The 26,053-nt window shown below is 30.8% G+C and overlaps 1 protein-coding gene across 2 annotated transcripts in view; it reads right to left on the reverse strand.

The window, feature by feature from the left end:
• Window positions 1-26,053, reverse strand: part of LOC117177159 — a 182,969-nt gene that overhangs the window by 4,491 nt on the left and 152,425 nt on the right. For both annotated transcript variants that reach the window (XM_033367663.1, XM_033367662.1), the window contains 4 exons: window positions 21,396-21,819; window positions 21,174-21,274; window positions 4,844-15,448; window positions 1,584-2,041 (listed from right to left, as the gene is read on the reverse strand). In XM_033367663.1, the coding sequence (XP_033223554.1) occupies window positions 1,584-2,041; window positions 4,844-15,448; window positions 21,174-21,274; window positions 21,396-21,819 (11,588 nt within the window). The remainder of the gene's footprint in view (window positions 1-1,583; window positions 2,042-4,843; window positions 15,449-21,173; window positions 21,275-21,395; window positions 21,820-26,053) is intronic.

Raw genomic sequence — 26,053 nt, forward strand, 5'->3', positions numbered from 1 at the left:
TTTGGAAAATCATTAAAGTCTTTGTGAAATCTTTTTAAACTATCCGAATATTTTGTGAAACATTTGAAATCTTTGTAAAATCTTTAGAAAATCATTGAAATGTTTGTAAAATATTTAAAATATTTGATATTTGTAAAATTGTTTAAATCTTTGCGAAATATTTAAAATACTTTTCAAATATCTGATATTACTTGTGAAATTATTGAAATCTTTAGGAAATTTTTGTGCGCTTTTGGAAATCTATCTGAAATCTTTGCGAAATATTTGAACTCTTTGTAGAATCATTGAAATCTTCGTGAAAATCGTTCTGAAATCTTTGAGAAATATTCAAATATTTTTAAAAAATGTTATAATATTTGTGAAATTATTAAAATATTTATGAAATATTTGGGAAAATAATTGAAGCCTTTGTTAAATTTTTTTAATCTCCCAAAGACATTGCGAAATATTTAAAATATTTGGAAATCCATGATAATTTTTCTGAAATATTTGGAAACATTTTCAAAATATTTTTTAAATATACAACAATATTTGTAAAAATATTGAAATCTTTGTGCAACCTGGAATCTATCTAGAATCTTTGCGACATATTTGAATGTTAGTGAAATCTTTGGGAAATCATTAAAATGTTTGAGAAATATTTGTGAAATTTTTGGAAGTCTTTGAAATATTTTTGAAATATTTGAGATTTGTGAAATTATTAAAAACTATCTAAAATCTTGAGCAAATCATTGAAATCTTTGTGCACTTTTGGAAATCTATCTGAAATCTTTGCAAAATATTTGAAATCTATGAAATTTTGGGAAAATCATTGAAATCTTAGTGAAATCGTTCTCAAATCTTTTGGAATATTTGAAAATATTCCAAATATTAATAAAATGTTTGTTAATATGTGTGAATTTATTAGAATCTTTGGGAAATAATTGAAATTCTTGTGCAATCTTTGAAATATATCTAAAATCTTTGCAAAATTTTGCAAAATATTTGTGAAATTTTTTTAATCTTTGAGAAAACGTTTAAATCTTTGTAAAATCTTTGGAAATCTTCGGAAATCTTTGCAACACATTTAAAATCCTTTCGACATATTTCGCAATATTTGAGAAATTTCTGAAATCTTTCAGAAATCATTTAATTTTTCGTGAAATCTTATGAATTTATCCGAAATATGTACTAAATATTTGAAATATTTGGGAAATTAATTAATTTATTTAAGTCATTGTGAAATTTTTTAAACCTGTCGAAAATCTTTGTGAAACCTTAAACATTTTTTCGAAATCTTTGGCAATATGAAATTTATACCTGTATTTATTATTTATTGTTAACTATTCATTGTTCATTTATAATTTATGATTGATATAAAATTTGTATATAGTATAATATTATTATAACAAGCAAAAATTGTACTATTTAATATTATACTCCTATGCCCCTGCTCTCATCTAGAAAAAAAGGCTCCACCTCTACTGATTCAAATATTGTATTTTCAAATATCCCACATTTAAAGAGAAAAGGGAAAACGGGGGAAATTTTTTGAGAGCAGGAAAAAAAGGGGAATTTCATCCCAAACTAAATGAAAAACTCACTTGTGATCATGCTTGCTATTGTTGTGCAGCAAGTTGGTCAGCGCTTTGTCCAGAGGACCACCAGGAAACGATTGATTTCCCTTGTTTGAACCACTTCCATAGACTCCATTGGAATTGTTGAGATTAGGCAGACTAAATTGATTCTGCACCCTTCCATAAACGTGTACACTTTCCTCTCGATCGTCCCTCTGCATAAATTGATTGCGCTGAAATTCGCCACTGTTATTGCTCTTTTGCCCAAAAGTATTCGATATTAGGTTTTCACTTTCCCTCATCCGCTGTTGAATTTTGTCCCTGAGTTTGTTGTTGTGCTCGAAGGCGACATCTAGACTATCCTCGTAGCCAAGATTGTCAGCTCGAGATGCATCCGGACTTGCTGATCTACTCGACCGTTCACTCCTGTTTTCTCGACCCTCATTATCTTTTTCGTTATTGCTGTACATTTCCTCACCCAGCAACTGAAAAGGATAATCATTTTTATAGTCAGGTTGTCTATTAATATTCTGAAGAAAAAAAATTCCCTGACAACTCCAGGATTTTTCCAGACATCTCAAGTTTTCTCCAGGTATATATTTCGTATTTTTTAAAACGATAAATTATATTACAAGATATTTTCAAATATAATAGATTCATCGATTGATTAAATAACTTAATAATAATAAAAACATGATTATTATTTATTTACTGAATTTATCCCAGAAAAGTTGATGACTTTTTATAATAATTCAAACAAATTTGATTACATCTTCTTATACGTAACATGCAAGGCATAATATGTAGGTAAAGTTAATGTGCGTACTATATTAAATTGAACTGAAATCGCTTTAAACTAATTTTTAAACCAAAAACATTAAATTTTTAACATTATAGATAATTTATTAACAAAGTAGTTACATTTTCAATCAAAAAGATTAATTTTCTACCAAAATACTAAATATTCACATATTCTTTATGTAAAAAAATCAATTTTTAACCAATAATGAAATTGTTTAATTTTCAGTTAAAAAAAGTAAGTTCACACAGAAAAAAACTCAACTTTTTAACCAAAATGATAAATTTTCAACTAAAATGATTAATCTTCTTGTGAAGTAGAAGAATTTTTATCTAAAGAGTTAAACTTTGAACCAAGTAGTTTTATTTTCAACCAAAAAGACGAATTTTTAAATAAAATTATCAATATATAACTGGAATATTTGGGTTTTTAAGTAAAAATATGAGTTTTCAAACAAAAAGATTAATTTTTTGCCAAAAAAGACAATTTTTCAACAAGATATATGAATTTTGAAAAAAAATTTCAACTGAATTGATGCATTTTCAATTAAAATGACGAATCTTGTTCTGAAATAAATGAATTTTAAATCAAAAAGATTAATTTTTCACTGACGAATTCAACTTTGAACCAATTACTTTTATTTTCAAACAAAAAGATAAATTTTTAACTAAAATGATAAATATTTTACTGAAATACTTGAATTGTCAACCAAAAAGATTAACTTTCAAACAAGAAGATTAATTTTCTATACAAAATATGAATTTTCAACTACAATGATAAATGTTCAACTGGAATAGTTCAATTTCGAACCAAAAAGATAAATTCTCAACTAAAATTATGAATCTTTAACTGAGAAAGTAGAATTTCTAACCAAGAAGATGCTTTTTGAACCAAGATTTTCAACTAAAATGATGGAACATTTAGTTAAAATACTTACATTTACATTTTAAAAAATAATAATTTTCAAAAAAAAAACTAATTCGCAAAAAAATAGTTAAGTTTACAAAAAAAGAGATGTATTTTCAACTAAAATTATGAATCTTCATCTGGAATAGTAGAATTTTCAACAACAAAATTTTATTTTCAACCAAGAATATTAATTTCTACCAAAAAAGCAAATTTCTCAACAAAATACATGAACTCTCAACCAAATAGTTAAAATTTCAACTAAAAAGATCCATTTTAAACCAAAAATTGAAATGAATATTTAACTGAAATAATTGAATTTTCAACCAAAAAGATTAATTTTCAAACGAGAAGATTAGTGTTTTACAAGAAAGATGAATTTTCAAATAAAGTGATGAATCTTCAAATTTAATATTTCAATTTTAAACAAAAAAGATGAATTTTCAACTAAAATGATGAATCTTTAAATTTAATATTTCAATTTTAAACAAAAAAAGATTAATTTTCAACTAAAATGATGAATCTTCAAATTTAATATTTCAATTTTAAACAAAATAATGAATCTTCAACAGTAAAAGTAGAGTTTCCAACCTAAAAGATTTATTTTGAACCAAGGTTAATTTCTCAACAAAAAAATATATCAATTTTCAAAAAAATACATGAAATTTCAAATAAAAAAGATAAATTATCAATAAAAAATGAGTGGTTAAATTATCACTTCAAAAAATTAATGTTCAACCAAAGTGATTAATTTTACACTAAAATAATAGAATATTCAATTAAAATAAGTACATTTACACATTAAAAAAGAATAATTTTCAACAACAAAAAATAATAATAATTTGCAAAAAATAGTTACATTTTCAAACAAATTGATGAATTTTTAACTAGAGTGATTAATCTTCAACTGGAATGGTTCTATTTTAAATCTCAAAGATGAATTTTCAAATAAAATGTTGATCTTTAAATATAATAATTAACTTTTCAACGAAGAATATGAATTTTTAACTAAAATTATGGAATATTCAACTAGAACAGTTATATTTTCAGATAACAAAATTTAATTTTAACTGAAAGAGAAACAAATTTTCAATTAAAGTGATGAGTCTTCAATCAGAGAAAATTAATTTTTAAAAAAATAGTTTAACTTTGAAAAAAGTAATTAAATTTTTATTATAAAAAAGATCAATTCTGAACGAAAAATAAAGTGATTGATACTTCAACCAAAAAAGATTTTAATTTGTTAGCAAAAACAATTGAATTCAATAAAAAAATAAATGATTTTTCAACCAGATACTTGAATTTTTATTCTAAAAACAATCAATGTTCAACCAAAAATAGAAGTCCAATTTTCAGTTAAAAAAATATGTTTAAAAAAAAACGACTTTTCAACAAAATAGTTCAATACAGTAATATAAAGCACTGCACAAATAAAGAATCATTTTTATTCAATTTTATATTGGAATTTTCTTTAAATTAGGCACGCTCTCGAAAAAATTCCCTGCCAATTCCAGGCTTATTGTTTTCAATTCTAATGACTAATACATAAAAAAATACGATTAAAAATTGGCGTTAAACTCACCTGATTCACAGATTCGAGAAGACTCCCCAGACTGTTTTGACTCTCGACATCTCTCCATCTGTCTCTTGACGATCGGAAAATCTGCGCTGGATTATCCTTGCGATAAGTTTCCGAATGGTCCAACTTAATTTTCTTCGCACCCCTCAATTCCTTTTCCGTTGTTGCCTTAAGTCTCGAGCAACATTCTACAAACAACTCCTGATCAAAATTCAAAACCTTCCCCTGTCTCGATTTATGTTGAGACGTCGAACTCATAGCTGCCGTCGCCGTTATAATTTCCTGGGGCACATCCAAGGCATTGTCCTCGATAGCATCTGTTGGTGCAATCGTCACAATTTCCACTCGGTTCTCATGGCTCGCAAGAGGCGATCGAATAACTATTTTCTCGCCTGAAAACTCACTTGAACAACTTTTCCGGCGAATTTCCTTTTTCTCCTCAACACTCTCATTATTGCCCAGTTCTTCTTCTTCAATCGCCTCGTCATTGCTATTCGTACTGCTGCCCAACGAAGTATAAGAGTTATTGTAATCGAAAAACGGAGACATTCGTCTCCTTAAAATGTCATCTTCAATGTGATCCTCCTCTGAATTCTGCGACAAAGGCGAGTGACTCCTCAGACTCGACTCGACAGAAGTTACAGATTCTCGATCAATCAGGCGACTCAAATATTCATTTGATTTAAAGTCAGTCTCTAGAGGCGGATCAAAAGGGGCAGCTTTCCTGGAAGAGTCTGTTTTACTTCCAGTGAAAATTTCTTCCCAACTCTTCTCGCTTTTCTTCCTGTCTTTTTTCACAAGGCCTTGGTTCGCCTCTAATGCTCCTGCGAAATCGCAACTATTCTCGGAATATTTTTGGGTTTTGAATTCATGGGAAGCTTCTTTGTATTTAGATTCTTTCTGACTCTTGCTTATACCAGCATCAACATCATCATCATCATCATCATAATCATAATCAGGAATTGGCGACTCATCGAAAACTCTTGAAATTGTTGAAATACGTTCTTCAGCCCTCTTTTTACTTTGTCTGCATCTTGAACTTGTTATTAAGAGTTCCGAAGTTCCGAGAGAAGTTTCAATTCTGCTGGTTTTAAATTGATCCTCCTCTTGTCGAGTTTTCGAAATCGGGGTATTAATTTCATTTTTCACTTTATGCGTTGTTCCTCGACTCGTGCTGCCTGAAGCAGAAGAATTTCGTGACCGGCGTTTCTTCTTTGCATCTTTTCTTTGTTTTGACGCTCCTCTAGAAGGTTTCAATAAATCAGCTTCCTTGGATTTATTCAACTCATTGTCTGAACTTTCCGACTTGGAATTCCAATCTTCAAGAACTTCCTTGACTTTATCAATCTTCTCACCGCCGAAAACACGACCGAATACACTTCGGACGATTTTACTTTTATTTTGTGCTTCTGTTGCGTATTCATTATCACTGACTTCACTTTGAATTACATCTACTATTTTATTTTTTGATGAGCCTTTCTTCTGTCTTGACTTCGATTTGTGTCCCTTACCGCTACCTTTCTCTGATCTGGAAGTCTTTGGCTGCCTTTCTACACTAGTCTCAACAATTTCTTGATCTACGATACCATTTCCTTCGTCTAGACGTTCTGCAATCCGAGGAATTTCGGGTTCGATTTCATCATTAGTTTTATTTTCTATTTCTTCTAGTACTGCATCTTCAGTTTTATCTTCAATTATCTTGTCCACTTCGTAATTTTCAATCAAGGTTGAACCTTCCGCCACAATTTCAGTTAAATTCAAAAGCTCACTTTCAACAACTTTACTCAAAACTTTCGCATTGTTGGAAACAGTCTGCGAACTATTATTATCCATACTTAACTCTGGATCATCGAGCAACTTTTGAATATCCACTGACATATCCGTGTTCAGTGAATTATCGTCGCTATCGAATTCCGTGATAACAGAATCGTTTGTGTTAAATTTCACTTGATCATCTTGTGCTTTCAGACTTTCGGCAACATTTAAGAAATCTAGTTTCAAGTCATCCTCCTCGCCAAATATTGCCTTTGGATCTTCAAGTTTAGAGTTTGATTTCACATCATTCGCCAAACTTGAAAGCAAAGAATCTTGAATTCGCTCTCCATCAGGAATTTTAAAAGTCAAGTTACTTTCACTCTCAGTTCCTAGAATTTGAGTCAAGGACTCTGTTAGAGTCTCAAAAGTCTTAATTTCTTCCTTCTCCTCATTCTGCTCATCGTTCTTCGGTCTTCCTCTCGTTCTATTTTCAATTTTATTCTGAGAGACAACCTCTTTTTTACTATTTTCATTTTGCTGATTTTTCTTAGATCTCGAAGATTCTCGACTACTCGCAGTGCTTTTTTTCGATTTTGAAGTCTCCCGTTTACTCGTGGAATTTTCAAGATCCAATTCACTTTGCTCGAAATCCAAAGCTTCGTATTCCTTGTAATTTTGCTTGTTCTGATGTCTCCTTGGCCTCGACGTATCTTCTTTCTTTTCCTGACTTCTGCCGAACCTCAACGAAACACGTTTAGATGAATTTTCCAAATTCGTGTTAGCCTCGACAATTTGTTCTGCCTCTGTATTTTGTTTTCGCGTCTTTCGTTTTACCTTGGTTGTATCAGGTGTTTTAATTTCAGCAGAAACGTTTATTTCTTCAGGTATTGTCGCCTCTATTTCGAGTTGTTGTACAGGCTTCTGAATATTTAATTCGCTCTCAATTTCCGACAAAGCTATCGAAACCGGTTCTTCGATTGCAGAAATATCCAGGATGAGATTTGAACTCTTGTCAACGAAATCGTCTTCAAGTGAAGTTTGAGATTCGGTACTGGTATCAAAATTGGGTTCTGGAGTGTTAAGATCCAAATGTTCATCAGCCAAATTCTTCTTCTTACCCCTTGTCTTCTTACCTTTTTTCTTGCCTGTTTCGAGGTGAGTAATTTCGGCTTTGGTCTCTAAATTCTTAATTGGCGTGGATGCAGCTTCCGGAAAAACGGGACTAATATGATCAGTCAAAACGTATTCATCATGAGTCATATTCTCCGTTATTTTACAAATCTCTTCATCCAGCAATTCATCTTCCATATTTTCCTCTGGTGGTTGGGTTGGAACAGTGAGTGCAACTTGGATCTTCTTTTCCGGAATGGATTTCTTCTCTTCGAAATATTTATCCAAATTTTCGTTCGATAGAATTAAACTCTGTGCAGAGGAAGCGTTTGGAAAACCTTCAGTTTTCTCCAAATTTTCATTATTCGACAAACTTTCTCCAATTCTCTCTTCTACCTCCACATCTATTTTTTCCGCTTTCTCGTCATCATCAAGAATAGTCTCTTCTTCATTTCTGGGTGTGATTTCCTTTTCATGTTCTTTGCCAGTTGTGTGATTAATCTGTATAAGATGTGATTGAGAAATATTGTGCTTCTTTAGCGAACTCTTTCTGGTGAAACTCGTCGCGCAAATATCGCAGAAGAATTTGGCAGCTTCTTTTGTCAGTTTCTTTTTCTTTTCCACTATCAAGATTTCCCCGGACTTTGTGTGCACCACAGCAAAGTTTCCAGCCGGGCGTTTCTTTGGTGTTTGTAAATCATCTGCTAGTGATTCTTTTGATTCTGAAGGTTCCTGATAGTCTGGCTCGAGAGATGTTTCAATTTCTTTTCGAACGGATGGTTCCTTTTCAGAAGCAATTGTATCTGACTCTTGTTCTTGCACTTCCAGTATTTTATCTTCGGCAATTTCAGCAATATCGTCTTTTGCAAATTCTTCTTGCTTGGAAGAATCAAGCAAATCGAGATGTTCATCAATTAATGACGATTTCAGATACACTTCATTTTCTAATATCGAAGTTACATTTTCCAAGGTTGATGATACATCATCTGAAATCATACAACTCGAAACCGGCTTTTTGTTGGAATCTTCTCTTTGTTCAGCTTTATTTTCATCAGAAAGGGCGAGATGCTCATCAACTAAGGATACATTTTTGGATTTTCTTTTTAATGTCTTTCGTTTCCTCTCCGAAGATTCGCTTCTTGCAGTATTATCCACTGAAGTTTTGGATTCTTCTGATATTTTTTCCTTTATGTTCACTACCGAATTAACTTTAACGGATTCTTCTTCTACAGTCTGCTCCTTTTCTTTAAGAGTTTCAACATGATCCAGAAGATCAAGATGTTCGTCCAGCAAGGAAATATTTTTCTTAGCCTTTCGTCCAGGTCGTTTTCTTTCCAACAATGTATTTGGAACCAAAACTTCGGCAGCTGATTGAATCACTTCTTCTGATTCTTTTTCTGTTACTTTTGTTTTCTCTTGCCCTCCAGCTTTAATTGTTTTTTCATCATTTGCAGAATTCTGAATTGGAATTTCACCAGTAAGGTGATCCTCAAAGAGGGAAGTATGCTTTTTAGATTTCCTTACTGGTCGTTTTTTCTCTGCTGACTCATTATGAACAGCGATTACGTTAGTTGTTTCTAACGGATGTTCATTTTCTAGAATTTGATCAGATTCCTTATTTTGAGAAGCATTCTTATCAGGAAGAATAAGATTTTCGGGAAGTAACGATATATCTTTCTTAGACTTTCTTCTGGGCCGCTTCTTCTCTATTTTCTCTGTATTTTCATCATCATTAACTTGTAAATTCGAATCAATTCCTGATACATGATCACTATCTTTTTGACACAAATCATCTAATTCATGATCTATTTGTCCAGAATGTAATTTCTGCACAGAATCTTTAGGAACAACAGAGTCATTCACCAAAGAAAGATTTTTCTTCGATTTCCTTCCGGATCGCTTTCTTTCCAGAGAGGCACTACGAATTTCAATGTCTGAGGCTTGCGACTGTTCTGGCAAATTAATTTCTAATTCTGACAGATTTTTTATTTCTAATTCTTCTGCTAGCTCGGAAATATTTTTCTTTGATTTTCTTCCTGGCCGCTTTCTTTCGCTTGTCTCTTCCAAGGTTTTTTCTACTAAATGTATTTCTCCGGGGACATCATTTGGTGCTGGCAAATCATCAGTGAGACTCAAATGTTCACCAACCAGAGAAATATTCTTTTTGGCTTTTCTTCCTGGTCTTCTTCTTTCCGGAGTCTCGGATTCCCGTTTTGGTACTTCGGCATTTTTCAAAATGATAGCTGCATCATCTTTTTCATTGAATTCTTCAGCAACAGTTTTATCAACTTCTGCAAAGTTTTCTCCTCGGATTATTGATTCAGCCGCTTGAGTAGGATCTTCCACAACAATGTTTTTCCTTGGTTTTCTACCTGGACGTTTCTTTTCACAGTTGGTTTGGTTAATTTCAATTTCTAAATTATTCGGTTCCACCAATGTCTCCTCTAGTTTCTCCACTGTCTTTTCTTCAACCTTTTCCACGAAATGTTGTGTTGAAAAATTTTTAGGGTTTCTTCCTGTTCGCCTCTTTTCCGGTGATTTATTTTGAGTCAAGTCTACGAGATTTTCAGGTATCTCTACTTCTTCCGTTGTCACCAATTCCTCTAGATTCGGGATTATATTTGGCTTCACTATGGAAGCTTCTAGGATTGTATCATCCAAAAGCGAAAGATGTTCTTCAACTAAAGAAATATTCTTCTTAGATTTTCTTCTTGGTCGTTTCTTTTCTAAATTACTCTCATCAACTTCCGGGATTTGAGGCACTTCCAAACTTTGCACTAATTCCTTTATATTTTCCTCTCCAATATCATCTTTTTGTTGATATGGAACTGAAACTTCATCCACTAAAATATTCTTTTTCGCTTTCCTGCCAGGTCGTTTCTTTCCTGTTAAACTACTCTGAATTTTCAAAATCGCCGGCGCCTGAACTTCCAAAGTAGTTTCTCTTTCTGAATCAGTTTTCGTTTCCGGGTTAGACTTTGTTTCCTCCTCAACTTGTAATTCTTTTTGCATTGAAACATCATCAGATGTCGTGAAACTATCAGTCAATGCAATGTTCTTCTTAGGTTTTTTTCCAGGTCGTTTCCCTTCTGTTACTACATTTTGAGTAGTTTCAATTTCTGCTTTCAGCGGCTCAACATTTACCCTATCATCTAGAGAAACTTTCTCTTTAATTTTCTCTCCTGCATCCACCTTCTGCATCGGCACATCATCGAGAAGTAAATGCTCTTCAGCAAGCGAGGTACTATTCTTAGATTTCTTCCCTAGACGTTTATTCTCCATATTAGAGACAAACATAAGTTCTGATCTTGTCAACTGTGTCTGTATTCCTTCACACAATTTCTCCTCCACAGATTTTTCCAAAGTGTCCTTCACTTCATTATCCGTTCCTGAAGTATCTTCGGAAATCAGATCTTGATTGACCAGAGAAATATTCTTTTTAGGCTTTCTCCCTGCTCGCTTTTTCCCAAATGAAATACTCGGCACACCTCCTGAAATATTCTGCTCTTCCTCGGATATTCCTGAACTCTCAGCATTCTCTACTCCATTATCCGGTTTAATAGCATCAATTAAATTCTTCTTAGGCTTTCTTCCTAGCTGTTTCTTTTCGGGTGTGGCACTTTGAGCAACTCCGACTTTCTCATCAGAGCTCTCCTCTTCCTGCATTGGAGATTTATCAATTGGAAGATCAACGTGCTCGTCGGGCAAAGAAACATTCTGTTTAGCTTTTCTTCCAGGCGTCTGACGTTTTCTCATATTGCTTTCTTCGTTACTTGATTTTGCCGTAGTTGAAAATGAAACTGTAGACACATCATCCTCCGATTCTGAAGGAGTGTTTACAATTTGCCTGCGCTTAGAATATCTCTTTTTTGTCGAATTATCTTCGGACTCTTCAGAAACTAAACCTGAAGATTCACTCGCACTCGTATCTTCCGATGAAAAATTATCCGTGCTTTCCAAGTTCTCATTAAGAAGCGATTTTCGTTTCGAGGAACGCTTGTTCGTGCCAAAAGCGTTTGGAATCTTAAACATTTCGGAATCCGAATCTTTATCAATTCTTTTGCTTGACCTGTTCTTTGGACGCTTGAAAGATTTCACACTTTCTGAATCATCGCTTTCCCCAGAAAACTGAGAGACTTTTTCCGAAGACGACTTTAGAGCTGAATCATCATCTGATAATTCTAAATGCTCTTCAGCGAGGTTCTTAGTCTGTCGATCTTTATTTCCTAAACTACAATCGCTTCCTTCTATGTATGATTCCGGAAGAACACGATTTTCATCAATTAACGACATGTCTTTCTTCGACTTCCTTCGTGGCCGTTTCTTCTCTATTTTTTTCTCCACATGCTGAACATCATTAACCTCTGATTTTAAGTCAATTACTGATGCTTGATCATCAACTTTTTCACTCAAATAATTTATTTCATTATCTATTTCTCCAGAATTCACTTTTTGCTCAGAATCTTCAGGAATAACGTAGTCATTCAACAAGGAATTATTCTCTGAAGGTGCAATGACACTTTGAACATCTGGAAGATCTTCAGATTTCGTGACATTGTTTTGTAATTGAACTTCTTCCTTAGCAGATGCAAGTTCTTCCAATTTATCAATGTTATCTTGCTTAACGGACTTCCTTGATGATTTTCGAGTTACTTTCAGGGATTCTGCAATTACTTTTGCACCAGAGTTCGGAATGTTTAACAGTTCTTGATCTTGGGAATTTTCATTTTTAGAATGTCGTTTAGATCTCCTTGAGGTTTCAATATTTCCTTCAATATTTTGCTTTTCATTTATTGAAGTCTCATTTTCTAGAGATATTTCATCTGTTTCCTCTTTTTCTTCACACACTTTTTTCTCAACTACCATCTGCTCATCAGCAATGTCATCTGCAGGAACAACCGACTTGTGCACAAGCGACATAATATCTCCAAAACAAAGTTCCTTTTCAACTTCCGCTTCTTCCGAAACTTCAGTTGTGATTTTACGTTTATTTTTCTTTGGCGAATTAGCCTCCAAAGATCTCTTTTTTGATTTTCTAGCAGACTCACTTCCCATTTCAGTTCCTCTGATTTCGCCAACTTCCGTATCGTTATTCTCTGAAACGGAGGACTGAGGTTTTTGATCCTTATCAGTATTCTGATTCACTTCAGAATTTTCAGAACACGTTTCAGTCAAAACAGGTCCAGCATTGTTCGGAACATTACGAAGATCATCATTCGCACTTTCCAAGGAAAACACGGCATCACTTTCCAATAAGACATCCTTTTTTTTCGCAATCTTCGAGACAATTCTTTCCAGAAATGATCCTTTCCCTTTCGGCTTCCGACGAGAAAGATCCAAAATAATGTCATTAGTAGGCGGATCTTTGCTTGTCGTTTCAGCAACTTTAGGTAATTCCACATTTTCATTAGATCCACCTGTTTTCGGCTCAGCTTCTTTCGAGTCTTCGATTATAGGGTTTTCTGAACTACTGTCAACCACATTCGAATCCAAACGACTCACAGTTTCAGTAGGTTCGCTCGTTGCATTATTTTCATTCAGCAACCCACCGTTATTTTGAAATGCACTAACTGGATTAGTAATTTCTAAAGATGTTTGCAAGGTGAGCACAACGCTTTCCTGCGCTTCTATTGGTATGTTGATCCCCTCTGTTAAAATTCCAATCACATTATTTAACGACCTCTTTGAAGTTCTTTCTTTGCGAGCATTTCTCGTTTTCTTTGGACGCGTGACTTTTAGTTTTGCAACATTCATCGACATTTCCAGTGAATTTTCCTTTCCACTGTCCATGTTCGAATTGCCAGATTCCTGCTGAATAGTTTCAAGACTGAGATTCACCAACTCTGCTGTTGTTTCCGGAATTTTCGTGATTATATCATCTTCTTTAGCAGTTGGTGCATCAACTTCTTTTGGCACTTCCTCTTCTAGTGTTTCGGCTTCTTTTTCTAAAGTTTCAATTCGTTTCTTGCGTTTGCTAATAGTTTTATTTTGAGAAGTGCTTGGAGTGACCTCCAAACTATTATTTTTTGTGCTCGATTCAAGTTCGTATTCATCATGTTTCTGTTTTTCGGAATCTAGTTTATTATCTTCGATCGAACCTACTTTAAAAGATTCATCCAAACTTGGAGGATCAGTCGATTTATCGGCGACTTCATTTTCTGGCTCCTTGTTATCGAGCGACAAATTCTTCTTCTCGGCAGTTCTCGGTGACTTTCTCATTACACTAGGTTTCTCCGCTTTTGTCCCGGCTTTCGAAATAGGGTCAATATCCTCGGATCCAATCCTGGATTTCACGGATTTTGTATTCTTTTTGGGACTTTGTGCAGACTTTAGATCAAGATTTTTCAGCAAATCCTCATTCGGATTAGAGAGCCGTTTACATTCCAGAGAAAGATCCCTTTTTGTCAATACTGTTTCACTTTCTGCATTATCCGACTCGTCTTCTTTATTATTCGAGGTACATGAATTACTGAATCTTCTCAAGCTAATAGAAGAATCTTTCTTTTCAGCAACTTTCGCAGGAAGACTCTTTCTAGCTTGTCCACGAACGTCTCTAGCGACAGAAGGTGCCAATTGTTCGGAAACGTCTTTATCTTTAGTGTTCATTAATTCATTTGCTTCTTTGATTTCTTTAACTTCTTTAACATCATTGACTTCTTTCTCTTTCTTAACAGTTTTCTTCAGTCTTTTTCTTTTTCCCTCTTCCGATTTATTATTATCCTCTGTTTCAATCACTTCTTCCTTTGAACAAATATCTACCTTATTTTGAGTTGAATCTTTACCACCTTCAGATTTTCTCCCCAAAGACGAATTCCTCGAGGAAGAACGTAAATCTTTTGGCTGAGAGGTGCTTGGCACAGGTGATAGAATTGGAAAATCAGCTGATGATTTTTCCAGGGTATCGTCTTTGACAGATGACTCGATTTCCGGTTCTAATGTTGGCATTTTGTCACTGGATAATCTTGAATTTCTCCGCGAAGTTCTAACCGCATCTTTCATCAGATGCTGGGCAACTTTAAGCTTTGACCGAAGAAAAGGACCCGAAGCAGAAGAACCTTTGCCGCGTTTTTTCAAACCTTGAGGTAATTTAGAAGATTCAATTGAATCGTCTGACTTTGGGAGAGACTTGGAAGTTTTTAAAGGACTACGAGCGAATTTTCCGTCGTTGGTTCTCAACTGAGACTTTGCCTTCATCGATGCGTTCAGTGAGGCAATTGGATCTACAGTTTTCTTTTTCTTTAACGAATTGCCAGCCGAAGTTCCGTTCGCAGGAGATTGAGAAATCGATTTTACAATATTTGATTTGCCTTTGGTAATAACTGGGTCATTGATTTTACTGGTTTCACCCCTAGGACTGCTTCTAGCAGCGGAAGCTTCGACTGGAGAAGCAGATTTTGATTTGAGAGCACGAGTTTTTGGATGTTCAATGTGTCTGATTATACTTTCCTTTGTTTTGATAGTCTTTCTCTTGCTTAGGACTTTGACATTTCTGACCATTCTTGTTCGACGACCGGTTTCTGATGGATCGCCGACAGTATGTGCATTGTTCGAGGCTTGACTGAATTTTTTCTGCTCATGAAAACTCACGACGGTTTCGATTGCCGCAGAAATATTATCGTTTCGGCAGCGTTTTCGCTGGAAGGATTTTGCATTTTTCAGGAGTTTGTTGCGAAGAACTGCTTTGCTGCGCGAGAGACGAGTTGAGGAAGTGTCGACTAGGCCGGATCTTGATTTTGCTTGAACCTGAACACAGATTTTAAATTTTGTTATTTTTATTTAATGAGTTCCTACTATTTATGAAAAATCTCTCCGCAAAGTTTATTGTGACTATTTGAAAAATTAAAAAGTTCGAAAGCATACAATTTAAAGTGTCAAGCAGCTTAGGTGCCCTATTTAAATTACGTAACAGCTCAAGGGGGGGGGGGGGGCTTTTTCGATTTGTTACGGAAGGTGTAAGGGGTTCTTCACTCATGTACGTAATTTTTACAAATTCTCAAAATTTTTCTCCTGAAGATTATCTATTTAGCTATAAATTTTTTTATTTGGTATAAAATTTAACCATTTTCTTAAAAAGACATCCTTTCTGGTTGCAAATCCAACTATTTTGTTAACATTTTTTCCTTTTTGTGGGTCAAAAATTCAACTCTTTCCGTAAAACATTAACTGTTTGTTTAAAATTCATATTTTGTTCCTGATAAATCAACTGAAATTTTCTTTGGATGAAAGCGATTTTTTGTTGTTGAAAATTTGTCTTTTTGATTTGAAAGTTTATCTTTTTCAGTGTAAACGTTACGTATTTCTTGGAAAAAAGACAACTGTTTTGTCGAAAATTAAACTATTTCCTATAAAGTTTACTTTTTGTTTATAATTTCAATTTTTGTGTTGAAAAATGAATTGAAATCTTTTTGGATGAAAATTCTACTCTTTTTTTTAAAAATTTTATTTTTGATTTAAAAATTTACTTCTTTTGGTAGAACTGTAATGTTATTTGGAAAAAAATTTAACTATTGTTTTAAAGATTTTTCTTAATTCATGAGTTTTTTTTGGCAAAACTTACATCAATCTTGGATAAAAATTCAACAATTTTGTTGAAAAGTTATACTTTTTGGTTGAAAATTCTGTTGTTTTATTGAAAATTTAACTATTTTGTAGAAAATTGACTTTTTGTTTAAATGTATTATTTTTGTGTTAAAAAGAGAACTGAAGTCTTTTGTGGATGAAAATTCAACTATTTTTATTTTTTAAATTAAAAATTCATCTGTGTTCAGAGAAATTGAATCTTTCTTAGACAAAAATGCAACGGTTTGGTTGAAAATTCTATTTTTTTGTTCAAAATTTAACTATTTCATAGAAAATATACTTTTTGTTTCATCTGTAAAGAAATTTCATTCTTCTTGGATAAAAATGCAACTGTTTGGTTGAAAAAATCGTCTTTTTGGATAAAAATACAACTATTTGGTAGAAAATTCAACAGTTTTGTTGAAAATTCGTCATTTTTAATTGAAAATTCAGCTATTTGGGTAAAAGTTAAACTACCTTGCTAAAAATTTATTTTCTGTTTAAAAGCTTATGTCTATAGCGGAAGATTAACTGTTCAGTTAAAAAAAATTTTTTTTGTTAAATTAATTTTTTTAACTGAAAATGTAACTTCCAGTTTTTTATCAGATTTATCTTTTTTAGTTGAAAGTTTCATTTATGTTGGATAAAAATGCATTAGTTTCATGGAAAATTAATTTTTTGCCGAACACATATTTTTTGGTTAAAAATCCCATTTTTGTAGAAAAAAATCGTCTTTTGGCGGGAAAGTTCAACAATTTAGATAAACATTTACTTTTTGCTTGAGTGAAATATCTCTATTTGTTGAAAAATAATCTTTTTGGTTTTTAAGTTCTTTTGTTTTGTATAAATTTCCTCTTTTTTGATTTAAATATAAACTGTGGAACTTTTTTGTTGGGAATTTATGTTTTTAGATTGAAAATTCAAGTATTTTGTTAGAAAGACATCTTTTATGGTAGAAACTACATTTTATTTTTTGAAAATAAATGAATAAATTTGAAAATATTAATATTTTTAATTCGCATCTGAAGTACTGTTTTATTCCGTTTATAAAAGATTCTATGTTAACAATACTACAGGATTAAAATGCTGATATTTGAATATTAATGTATAATGTCAGAGAAGAATTTTGAAAATGAACTTCTCGACATCCTGTTTAATTCTACTAGCAAAATATTTCTGGAAACCAAAAATTACGTACAGTAAGAAGGGGGATCTTAAAGAGGGCCTAATATCCGTTACGTAATTTAATTGCGGCCCCTTATGTAGATTTTCTGTTTTATTAACACTAACCATTGGAAACATTCTCACTGGGAAATGTAATACAAGAATCGTGCTTTTCTCGAACTTCATGAAAACCTATAAGAGAGACCTTAATCGAATCCATAAATTACTTTGAAATTGAGGGTGGACACACAAAAGAGAGGGGAAGGCACACTGCGAACATGAGAACATTTTTCCTAGCATTTAATGCTTATCGAAGCACAGAACACGCTTCAAGATTCATGCACACGCAAAGGACGTCATGTGTGATAATCAATACTGTAGAATGTACATGTTTAATGTATCTTCAGAGTTCGCACAGAGTACTTTACATTACTTCCTTATCGCTATCAAGTTCAGAACTTGATTGCATTTCAAATTTGTTCGCGAATATTTGGTCCACGTAATGCACATCGTCTGCTTAATTACTGGAGCTTGAACAATCACCTAAGGTTTGTCCCAAAGGGAGGGAGATACTCTTCACGTAGTCGATAACAAAATCAATTAAAATCGTGTTTACATCAACCAAGAATCACCGAGTACAAAGTGCATGCTCTTTAAACGTATCCCCTTTGAAGTTTCTCTTTTAATCCTTTCTTCCCAATTCCCTTTATGCAATGAACTTCCAGACTTTTTATGAGAAATTTAGTAGAGTCCAGCAAAATGAAAAACAAAATGTATTTTTTAAATCCACTTTTTCATCAATGATTAAAAAGTGGATTTCAAAAGGGTGGCGATTCGGCGGATGATTTCAAATTCCCGGTCATTTCAAAGTTTTCCAGGTAAATTTTTTCCATTTTCCCGGTCAACTAAAAGTAACATATTCATATTTGTCTCTAAATGCAAACATTTATTTTCATTCATGACGTTCATTATAAATATCCTTTAACACAAACAGAGCCAAAAATTGGAAAATATATTAACTATGAAAAAAAAATCTCATTTTTGCACTAAAAAATATCAATTTTTTTATTTAAAAAAGGAATAATTAAACTTTTAGTTGAAAAAAATGTATTTTCAAAAAAAAATAACGGTCTTTCAAGAAAATTGTTCAACTTTCAACCTAAATGATGAATCTTCAATTGGAATAGTTGCACTTTAAACCAAAAAGATGAGTTTTCAAGTAAAACAATGCGTATTCAACTAAAATACTTGAATTTTTAAATAAAACAAAATTACTTCTGTAATAAAAAGGATAAATTAATTTTTACTAAAAAAGATAAATTGTCAACCAAACCTCAAATAATTGTATCTCGAGTCAAAAAAACTAACATTTTAACAAACAGATGAATTTTAAACAAAAACTATGGAATATTTAACAGGAATAAGTTAAACTTTCATTACAAAAAATTAATTTCCACACAAAAAACTAACTTTCAAAAAATAGATACCTTTTGATGAATTTTTAACTGAAACTGTAAATCTTTAAATGAAGAAGTGGAATTTTAAACCATAAATATAACTTTTCAACTACAATGATGAGTCTTTAATCAGAAATGTTTAATTTTTGACCAACTAGATAAATTGTCAACCAAGAAGATTAATTTCTACCAAAAAAAGATGAATTTAAATAAAAAATTTCCTGCCAAAAATTGAGTAATTCAATTTTTAGTTAAAAAATAAATGTTTAACCAAAAAGATGGGTGTTTAACTAAAATTATGAAATATTCAACTTGAATAATAGTTACCTTTTCATGTCAAATAAATAATAATTTGCAACCAAAAAAGAATAAAATTTCCAAGAAACTAGTCAAATTTTCGGTAAAAAAATCATTTTTATTAAAAAAAAAAGAAAGTTTAATAAAATACCTCATATATTAATCAAAAAATTTAATTAAGATGATAAATCTTAAACAAACAAAAATTATTTTTAACCGAAGATTTCAACTTTCGAGCAAGTAATATTATTTCCAAACTAAAAGATGAATTTGCAACTGAAATGATCAATATTTAAATGAATATTTTAACCAAAAAGAAGAATTTTTAAACCAAAAGATTAATTTTTTACATAAAGGGCAAATTTTTCACGAAGTAGGTAAGTTTTCAAACAACCAGTATAATTTCTGCATAAAAAATATCAATTTTCAACTAAATAGTTGAATTTTTATCCAAAAAAGATACATTTTTCACCAAAAACAGAATAATTAAATTTTTTGTTAAAAATTTAATTCTTAATCAAATGAAAAAATAAACGGATTTCCAGCAAAATAGTTACGTTTTGTACTGGAATGGTTAAATTTTTAGTAAAGAAAATTGATTTTCAACAAAGTAGGTACATTTTCAACCAGAGATGAATTTCCAATTAAAATTATTAATTTTCAACTAACAAAATTAATTTTTAACAGCAGATTTTCACTTTCAACTAGGTAATTTTATTTCCAACCTAAAAAATAACTTTTTAACTGAAATTATAAATATTACCTGGTATACTTGAATTATTAAACGATATGAAGAATTTTTAACCACGAAGATTAACTTGCCAAGAAAAAGATAATTTTATACAACAACAAAAAAATTGATTTTTAGCCAAATATGTGAATTTTCAATGAAATAGTTCAATCTTCAATTAAAAAAGACAAATTGTCATCAAAATTGTTGAATTTTGAACAAGAAAAAACTAATTTTCAACAAAAAATGGTCATGCAAATTTTCAGTTAAAGAAATTAGTATTCAATTAAACTAACAAAATTTTCAACTAAAATGATGAAGCTTTTACTAAAATAGTTGAATTTTATACCAAAAATATAAGTTTTAAACCATAAAAATTTATTTTCTACAAAAAAGAGGAATTTTTCAAAAAGTAGATCAATCTTTAAACGACTAGTTTAATTTCTAAATAAAAAACATCAATTTTCAATCAAAAATAGAATGGCTCAATTTTCTGTTTAAAATCTAATCATTATAAAAATTTTTTAATTAAATTAAAAAAAAAACAACTTGACGCAAAATGGTTCAATTTTCTACTGAAATGGTTAGATTTTTAGTTAAAAAAATCTATTTTCAACAAATTAGTTATATTTTCAACCAGAGTTGGATTTTAAATTAAAATCTTCAACAAAAAAATAAGTTTTTAACAAAAGAATTTAAATTTCAATCAAGTAGTTGAATTTTTAACTAAAGAAAGATTAATTCGCAATGAAAAATGTAACGTAATTTTCTATCACAATATAGCAACATTTCATCTTTGAAATACTACTTCTACTCTAAAAACTACTTCTACTCTAAAAACTACTTGAAGTACTTTTTTTATCTAAAATTTAGAAGAGAAAACTTTTAAATTGTGAAAAATTCTGACTTGAATCAGGGATTTTCTGCAAAATTCTTTTTTTCTAAATCCGAATGATAATTCTTTTTAAAAAATTCCGTTCCATGTCAAAAATTCCCTGTTCCGTGAAAAAAAATGGCTAAAGATTTCAAAAACAGTCAATAATAAATTAAAATTTAATTAAAGTAAACTGAAATATTATGAAAAATCTGCGACTGTAGATGAAGTAGAATTTTTCTGCGCTCAGAAGTTAATTCCCGGTTTTTTAATAACATTCCCGATCATTTCCCTTTTTTATTTCAGTCAATAAAGTTCCGGTTATTTCCCGGTCTTTTCCAGTATATGTTAGATTTTAAAATTAAAGAGTAAACAAATAATTCTCACCTTCCGTAATCGACCCTGAGAACGCGCGGCACTCTCTTGCAAGACTTTTCGAGTTGCTCTTTTCGGTGGTAAATTTGCGAGCATCTTTTGAATACTCTCACCTGAAATTATAGAAGAGGCCATTTTTCGAATAAAAAATATAATTTCTCAAGTTGTTGAATGAGAAAAACGAAATCTATAGGCAAACTTGATTTAAAAATGTTTGTTTAAATATGTTCTTACGATCACTGGGTCGAACTCTAGGTCCAGTTGGTTGTTTTTCTTTTGGAACGTTGATCCTTGGAGTCTGTGAATTCTGAATATTTCTCTTCATTCCTCGATTTCTTCGTCTTCTGCTGCGACTTCCGAAAGGTCGCCACTTGCATTTCTTCTTCCCGTTACCAAATAATCCCAAAAGCCAAGCTTGATCACCCCCGCATTCTAACATGTGTTTGTGTAATTCGGCCAAACTGCTACAACTTTTGGAACACTTGGTGCAAATTTTCTCTGGAAGTACCAGATTCTTAACTTTAGAGCTCGCCGAACTTTTCCCTGGTAGGAATAGGTGCTTGTAAAGCTCCAGTTGATCGCCGGAAAATTCATAGTGCGAACACCACACGTTTGGATGCATCGCTGCCTTGTGATCTTCCATTTCCTTCAAAGTTTCCTAAAAAATAAATGACTTAGAAAGGAAGTTTAAAAAAGGCCATGGAATTTTCACCAAGTTTCAGCGTCTTGAAAGTAGTCTCTTTGAAACTTAACTTTGAATCCTAAAACTGACCTCAAAATGACATCAATCCTAGACCTAATTCAGGGTGGCGATTCAGCGAATGATTTCAAATTCCCGGTCAATTCCCGGGTCGTCCCGGTTAATTTTTTCAATTTTCACGCTCCACTAAAATTAATATATTCATATTTGCCACAAAATGTAAAAATGTATTTTAATTCATTCATTTTGAAGCAAATACTTCAATTTTCCACTAAAAAATATCAATTTCTTACCAAAAATGGAATATTTAAATTTTCAGTAGAAAACATTAATTTACAACAACAAAAAAACGGATTTTAAACAAAATAGTTCAATTTTCAAAAAAAGTTCAATTGGAATAGTTCAATTTTAAACCGAAAAGGTACTTTTTTAAACAAGAAGATTAATTTTTAAATAAAAAGATTACTTTTCTACAAAAAATACTTTTTTCACCAAAATACACGCATTTTTAATTAAAGAAGTCAATTTTTCATACAAAAGTTGAATATAAACTAGAAGAATAATATTTTGTAACCAAAAATGGAATAGTAACATTTCTAGTGAAATAATTAATTTTAAACCAAATATAAAAGTTTCCAAATAAGAACATGAATCTTCAACTGAAATTGTTGAATTGTCAAACAAAAAGATTAATTTTTACTAGGCAACATAAATTGTCAACCAAAAATTAAATAATTAAATTTCAAGTTAAAAAAATTAATGTTTAATCAAACAGATGAATTTTAATCTACAGAAATAGGAATATCCAATTGGACTAAGTGATAAATTTTCAAATATAATTGTACATATTTAACTGTAATAATTGCATTTAAACCAGAAAGATGAATTTTTAACTGAAATGGTGAATTTTTAACTAGAATAATGTAATTTTTTACAAAAAAGAATGATTTTCAACCAAGACAACATACAAAATTGAATTTTTAACTAAAATAATGTATTTTTGACCAAAATTTTAACAAAAATTTCTACTGAAACTTGAATAATTAAATTTTTAGCCAAAAAATTAATATCCAACCAAAGATATAAATTTTTATCTAAAATTATTAAATGCCCAACTGGAATAGTACTTACATATTCAGGTTAAAAAACAAAATAATTTGAAACCAAAGAATAATTAAAGTTTCAACCAAAAAGTTAAATATTTGCCAAAAAAATTCCTTTCCACCCAAAGAAAACAGAATTTTTCAATGAAATAGAACCATAGAAATGAGTTTTTAATTAAGACAAAGAAAATATATTTAGATCTAAATTGTTGAATCTTGAACAAGAAAAGATCAATTTTTACCCAAAAATGGACATTCAAATTTTCATGATGAATCCTCAACTGGAATAGTTTAATTTTATACCAAAAAGATTAATTTGAAACCATAAAGAATAATTTTCTACAAAAAGGCGAATTTTTTACACAGTTTATAAATTTACAAACAAGTAATTTAATTTCGAAATAAAAAATATCAATTTTCAACCTACCAGTTAATTTTTCATAAAAAAAAGATACATTTTCAAACAAAAATAGAACGGTTAAATTGTCTGTTAAAAATTTCATTCTTAACGAAACAAAAAAAAAACGGATTTTGAGCAAAATAGTTTAATTTTCTACTGGAATAGTTACATTTTTAGTGAAAAAAATTGATTTTCAACAAACAAGTTACATTTTCAACAAAGTAATTTCATTTCCAACCTAAAAGATGAATTTACAACTAAAATGATAAATATTTCACTGGAATACTTGAATTTTCAACAGAAAAGAAAATACAAATGTTCAGCCGAATTATTAAATTTTGAAATAGAAAAGACCAATTTTCAACCAAACTGATGAGTTTTCAACTAAAGTTATTCATTCTTAAACAACAACAAAAATGTTTTTTTTTAAGCAAAATACTCGAATTTTCTACTGGAATACTTGAATTTTAGTTGAAAAATATGATATCTAACAAAGCAGTTACATTTTAAAACAGCGATGAATTTTCAATAAAAATTAAGGATAAGCAGCCAAAAAAAAATAATTTTCAAAAAAAGAGTTTAATTTTTAGCCAAAGCAGTTGAATTTTTAACTAAAGAGAGATGAATTCGCAACAATGTAACACAATTTTCTATTATAATTTAGTAATATTTTTTCTTTGAAATATTACGCCTACTCTAAAAACTACTAAAACTACTTTCTTTTTCTAAAATTTGGAAAACAGATTCTTTTTAATTCCTTAATTCTAAATACAAACTATAATTCTTTTAAAAAATTCCCTTTCAATGATAAAAATTACATGTTCCCAGTGAAATTATATTTCTTTACGGAAACTCCAACCCAGGATAAATGAGGAGTAAGTGAATAAAACGTAATAAATCCATTTTTAGAACAAAATCGAGAAAATGATTGTTTCCATAGATTTGAAATATCATCAATGATTATATTACTTTGAGAACGGCAACGAGAATGAGAATATTACCGAGAATATAACCGAGAAATAAATTCTCTGAGAATTTATGAGAATCTCAGAATTTATTTTAATTAATAGAATATTGAATTTTTTCGTTAACTTTTCGGTTGAAAATACAACTCTTTTTTTCAAGTTTGTCTTTTTTATTTTAAAATTTACCTGATTTAGCAGAAATTAAATCTTTTTTTCATAAAAATGCTACTGTTTGGTTAGAAATTGAGCTGTTTTACTATTTTCTTGAAAACTTAAATATTTCGTAGAAAATTTACTTTTTGTTTAAAATTCATATTTTGGTGTTAAAAATGAACTGAAATCTTTTCTGGATGAAAGTTCCACATAAAAAAATGTGTCGTTTTTTATTACAAATTCATATGTTTTAGTACAAAATTTAATCTTTTTTTTTTTTGATAAAAATGCAACTATTTGGAAGAGAATTCAAAGATTTTATTAAAAACTCTTCCTTTTTGTTTGAAAAAATTCGTTTTTTTTTAATCGAAAATTCAATGTTTTTCGTACAAAATTATTTTTTCGTTACAAAAATTCATTTTTTGATGTTACTGAGTTAACTGGATTTTTTTTGTATGAAAACTCAACTTGTTTTGCAATAAAAAATTCTTCTGCTTTAAGATAAATTTAATATTTTTTTATAAAAATGCAACTATTTGCTAGAGAATTCAACAATTTCGTTAAAAAGTCATCCTTTTTTATTAAAAATTCGTCTTTTTTGATTGAAAATTAAATTTTTTTGGTAGAAAATTATTTCTTGTTAAAAAATTGATAGTTTGATCGTGAAAACTCGACTAAAACCTTTTTCAACAGAAAATTCAACTATTTTTTTGAAAATTTAACTTTTTGATTTAAAACTTCGTCTATTATAGAAGATATTTCATTTTTTGTATGGAAATGTAAATTTTTGGTTAAAAATAGTTCTTCTTAGCTTAATAATTCAACTAATTTGTTTAAAACATTTGGTTGAATCGATTTGTTAAGAAGTCGGGATTGGGATCTTTTTATTCTACTTCGTGGTATTGATTAAGTAATGTGAGACAATTGAATTTTCAGGATAAGAGTTTCAACCTAATAATGTTAAATAATTAATGAGCTACTGCTTTGCATATTTTAAATTTCTGAATATGTCTAAGCACGAAACAAGTGTATCATGAAAAAATGCATGGACATAAAAGAAGCTAGAGAAGTATGCCAGGACAGGAAAGTATGCCGGCAAATAGTTAATAAAAAGAGTGTCAGTAGAGTGAATGAAGCCTGAAACAAAAGACCTTGGCTATTGATGGACCCAAGTGGGGAACCTTACATAACGACTTCGTGAGGTTCTTCGCTTGGGGTGATTGCTAGAAAGATTGATCAGCAACCTGGGTCGGAGCAGTGTTGCGGAACGAACGTGTTATTTACTTAAATAGCACGAGAATTCTGAATCAATCTGAAAAATCTCTATCCCTTCAACACACTACTCCTTTCCCCTACCGAGTGAGTCACGCCTACCCCGAAAGGGAAATGGTTTAATGGTGTAATAATAATAATAATAATAATAATAATAATAATAAGCCTCGGTGGCTCAGTTGGTTAGACACTCGGAGTTCACCTCAGAGGTCCGGGGTTCGATCCCTGAGTCGGTACCTCTGGAAATTTTTCAATGTACCTTTACCGAGGTTCTGGTGGTTCGGAACCCACCTTAAGTT

Source organism: Belonocnema kinseyi, chromosome 7 (assembly GCF_010883055.1).
Source record: "Belonocnema kinseyi isolate 2016_QV_RU_SX_M_011 chromosome 7, B_treatae_v1, whole genome shotgun sequence".
NCBI lineage: Eukaryota > Metazoa > Arthropoda > Insecta > Hymenoptera > Cynipidae > Belonocnema > Belonocnema kinseyi.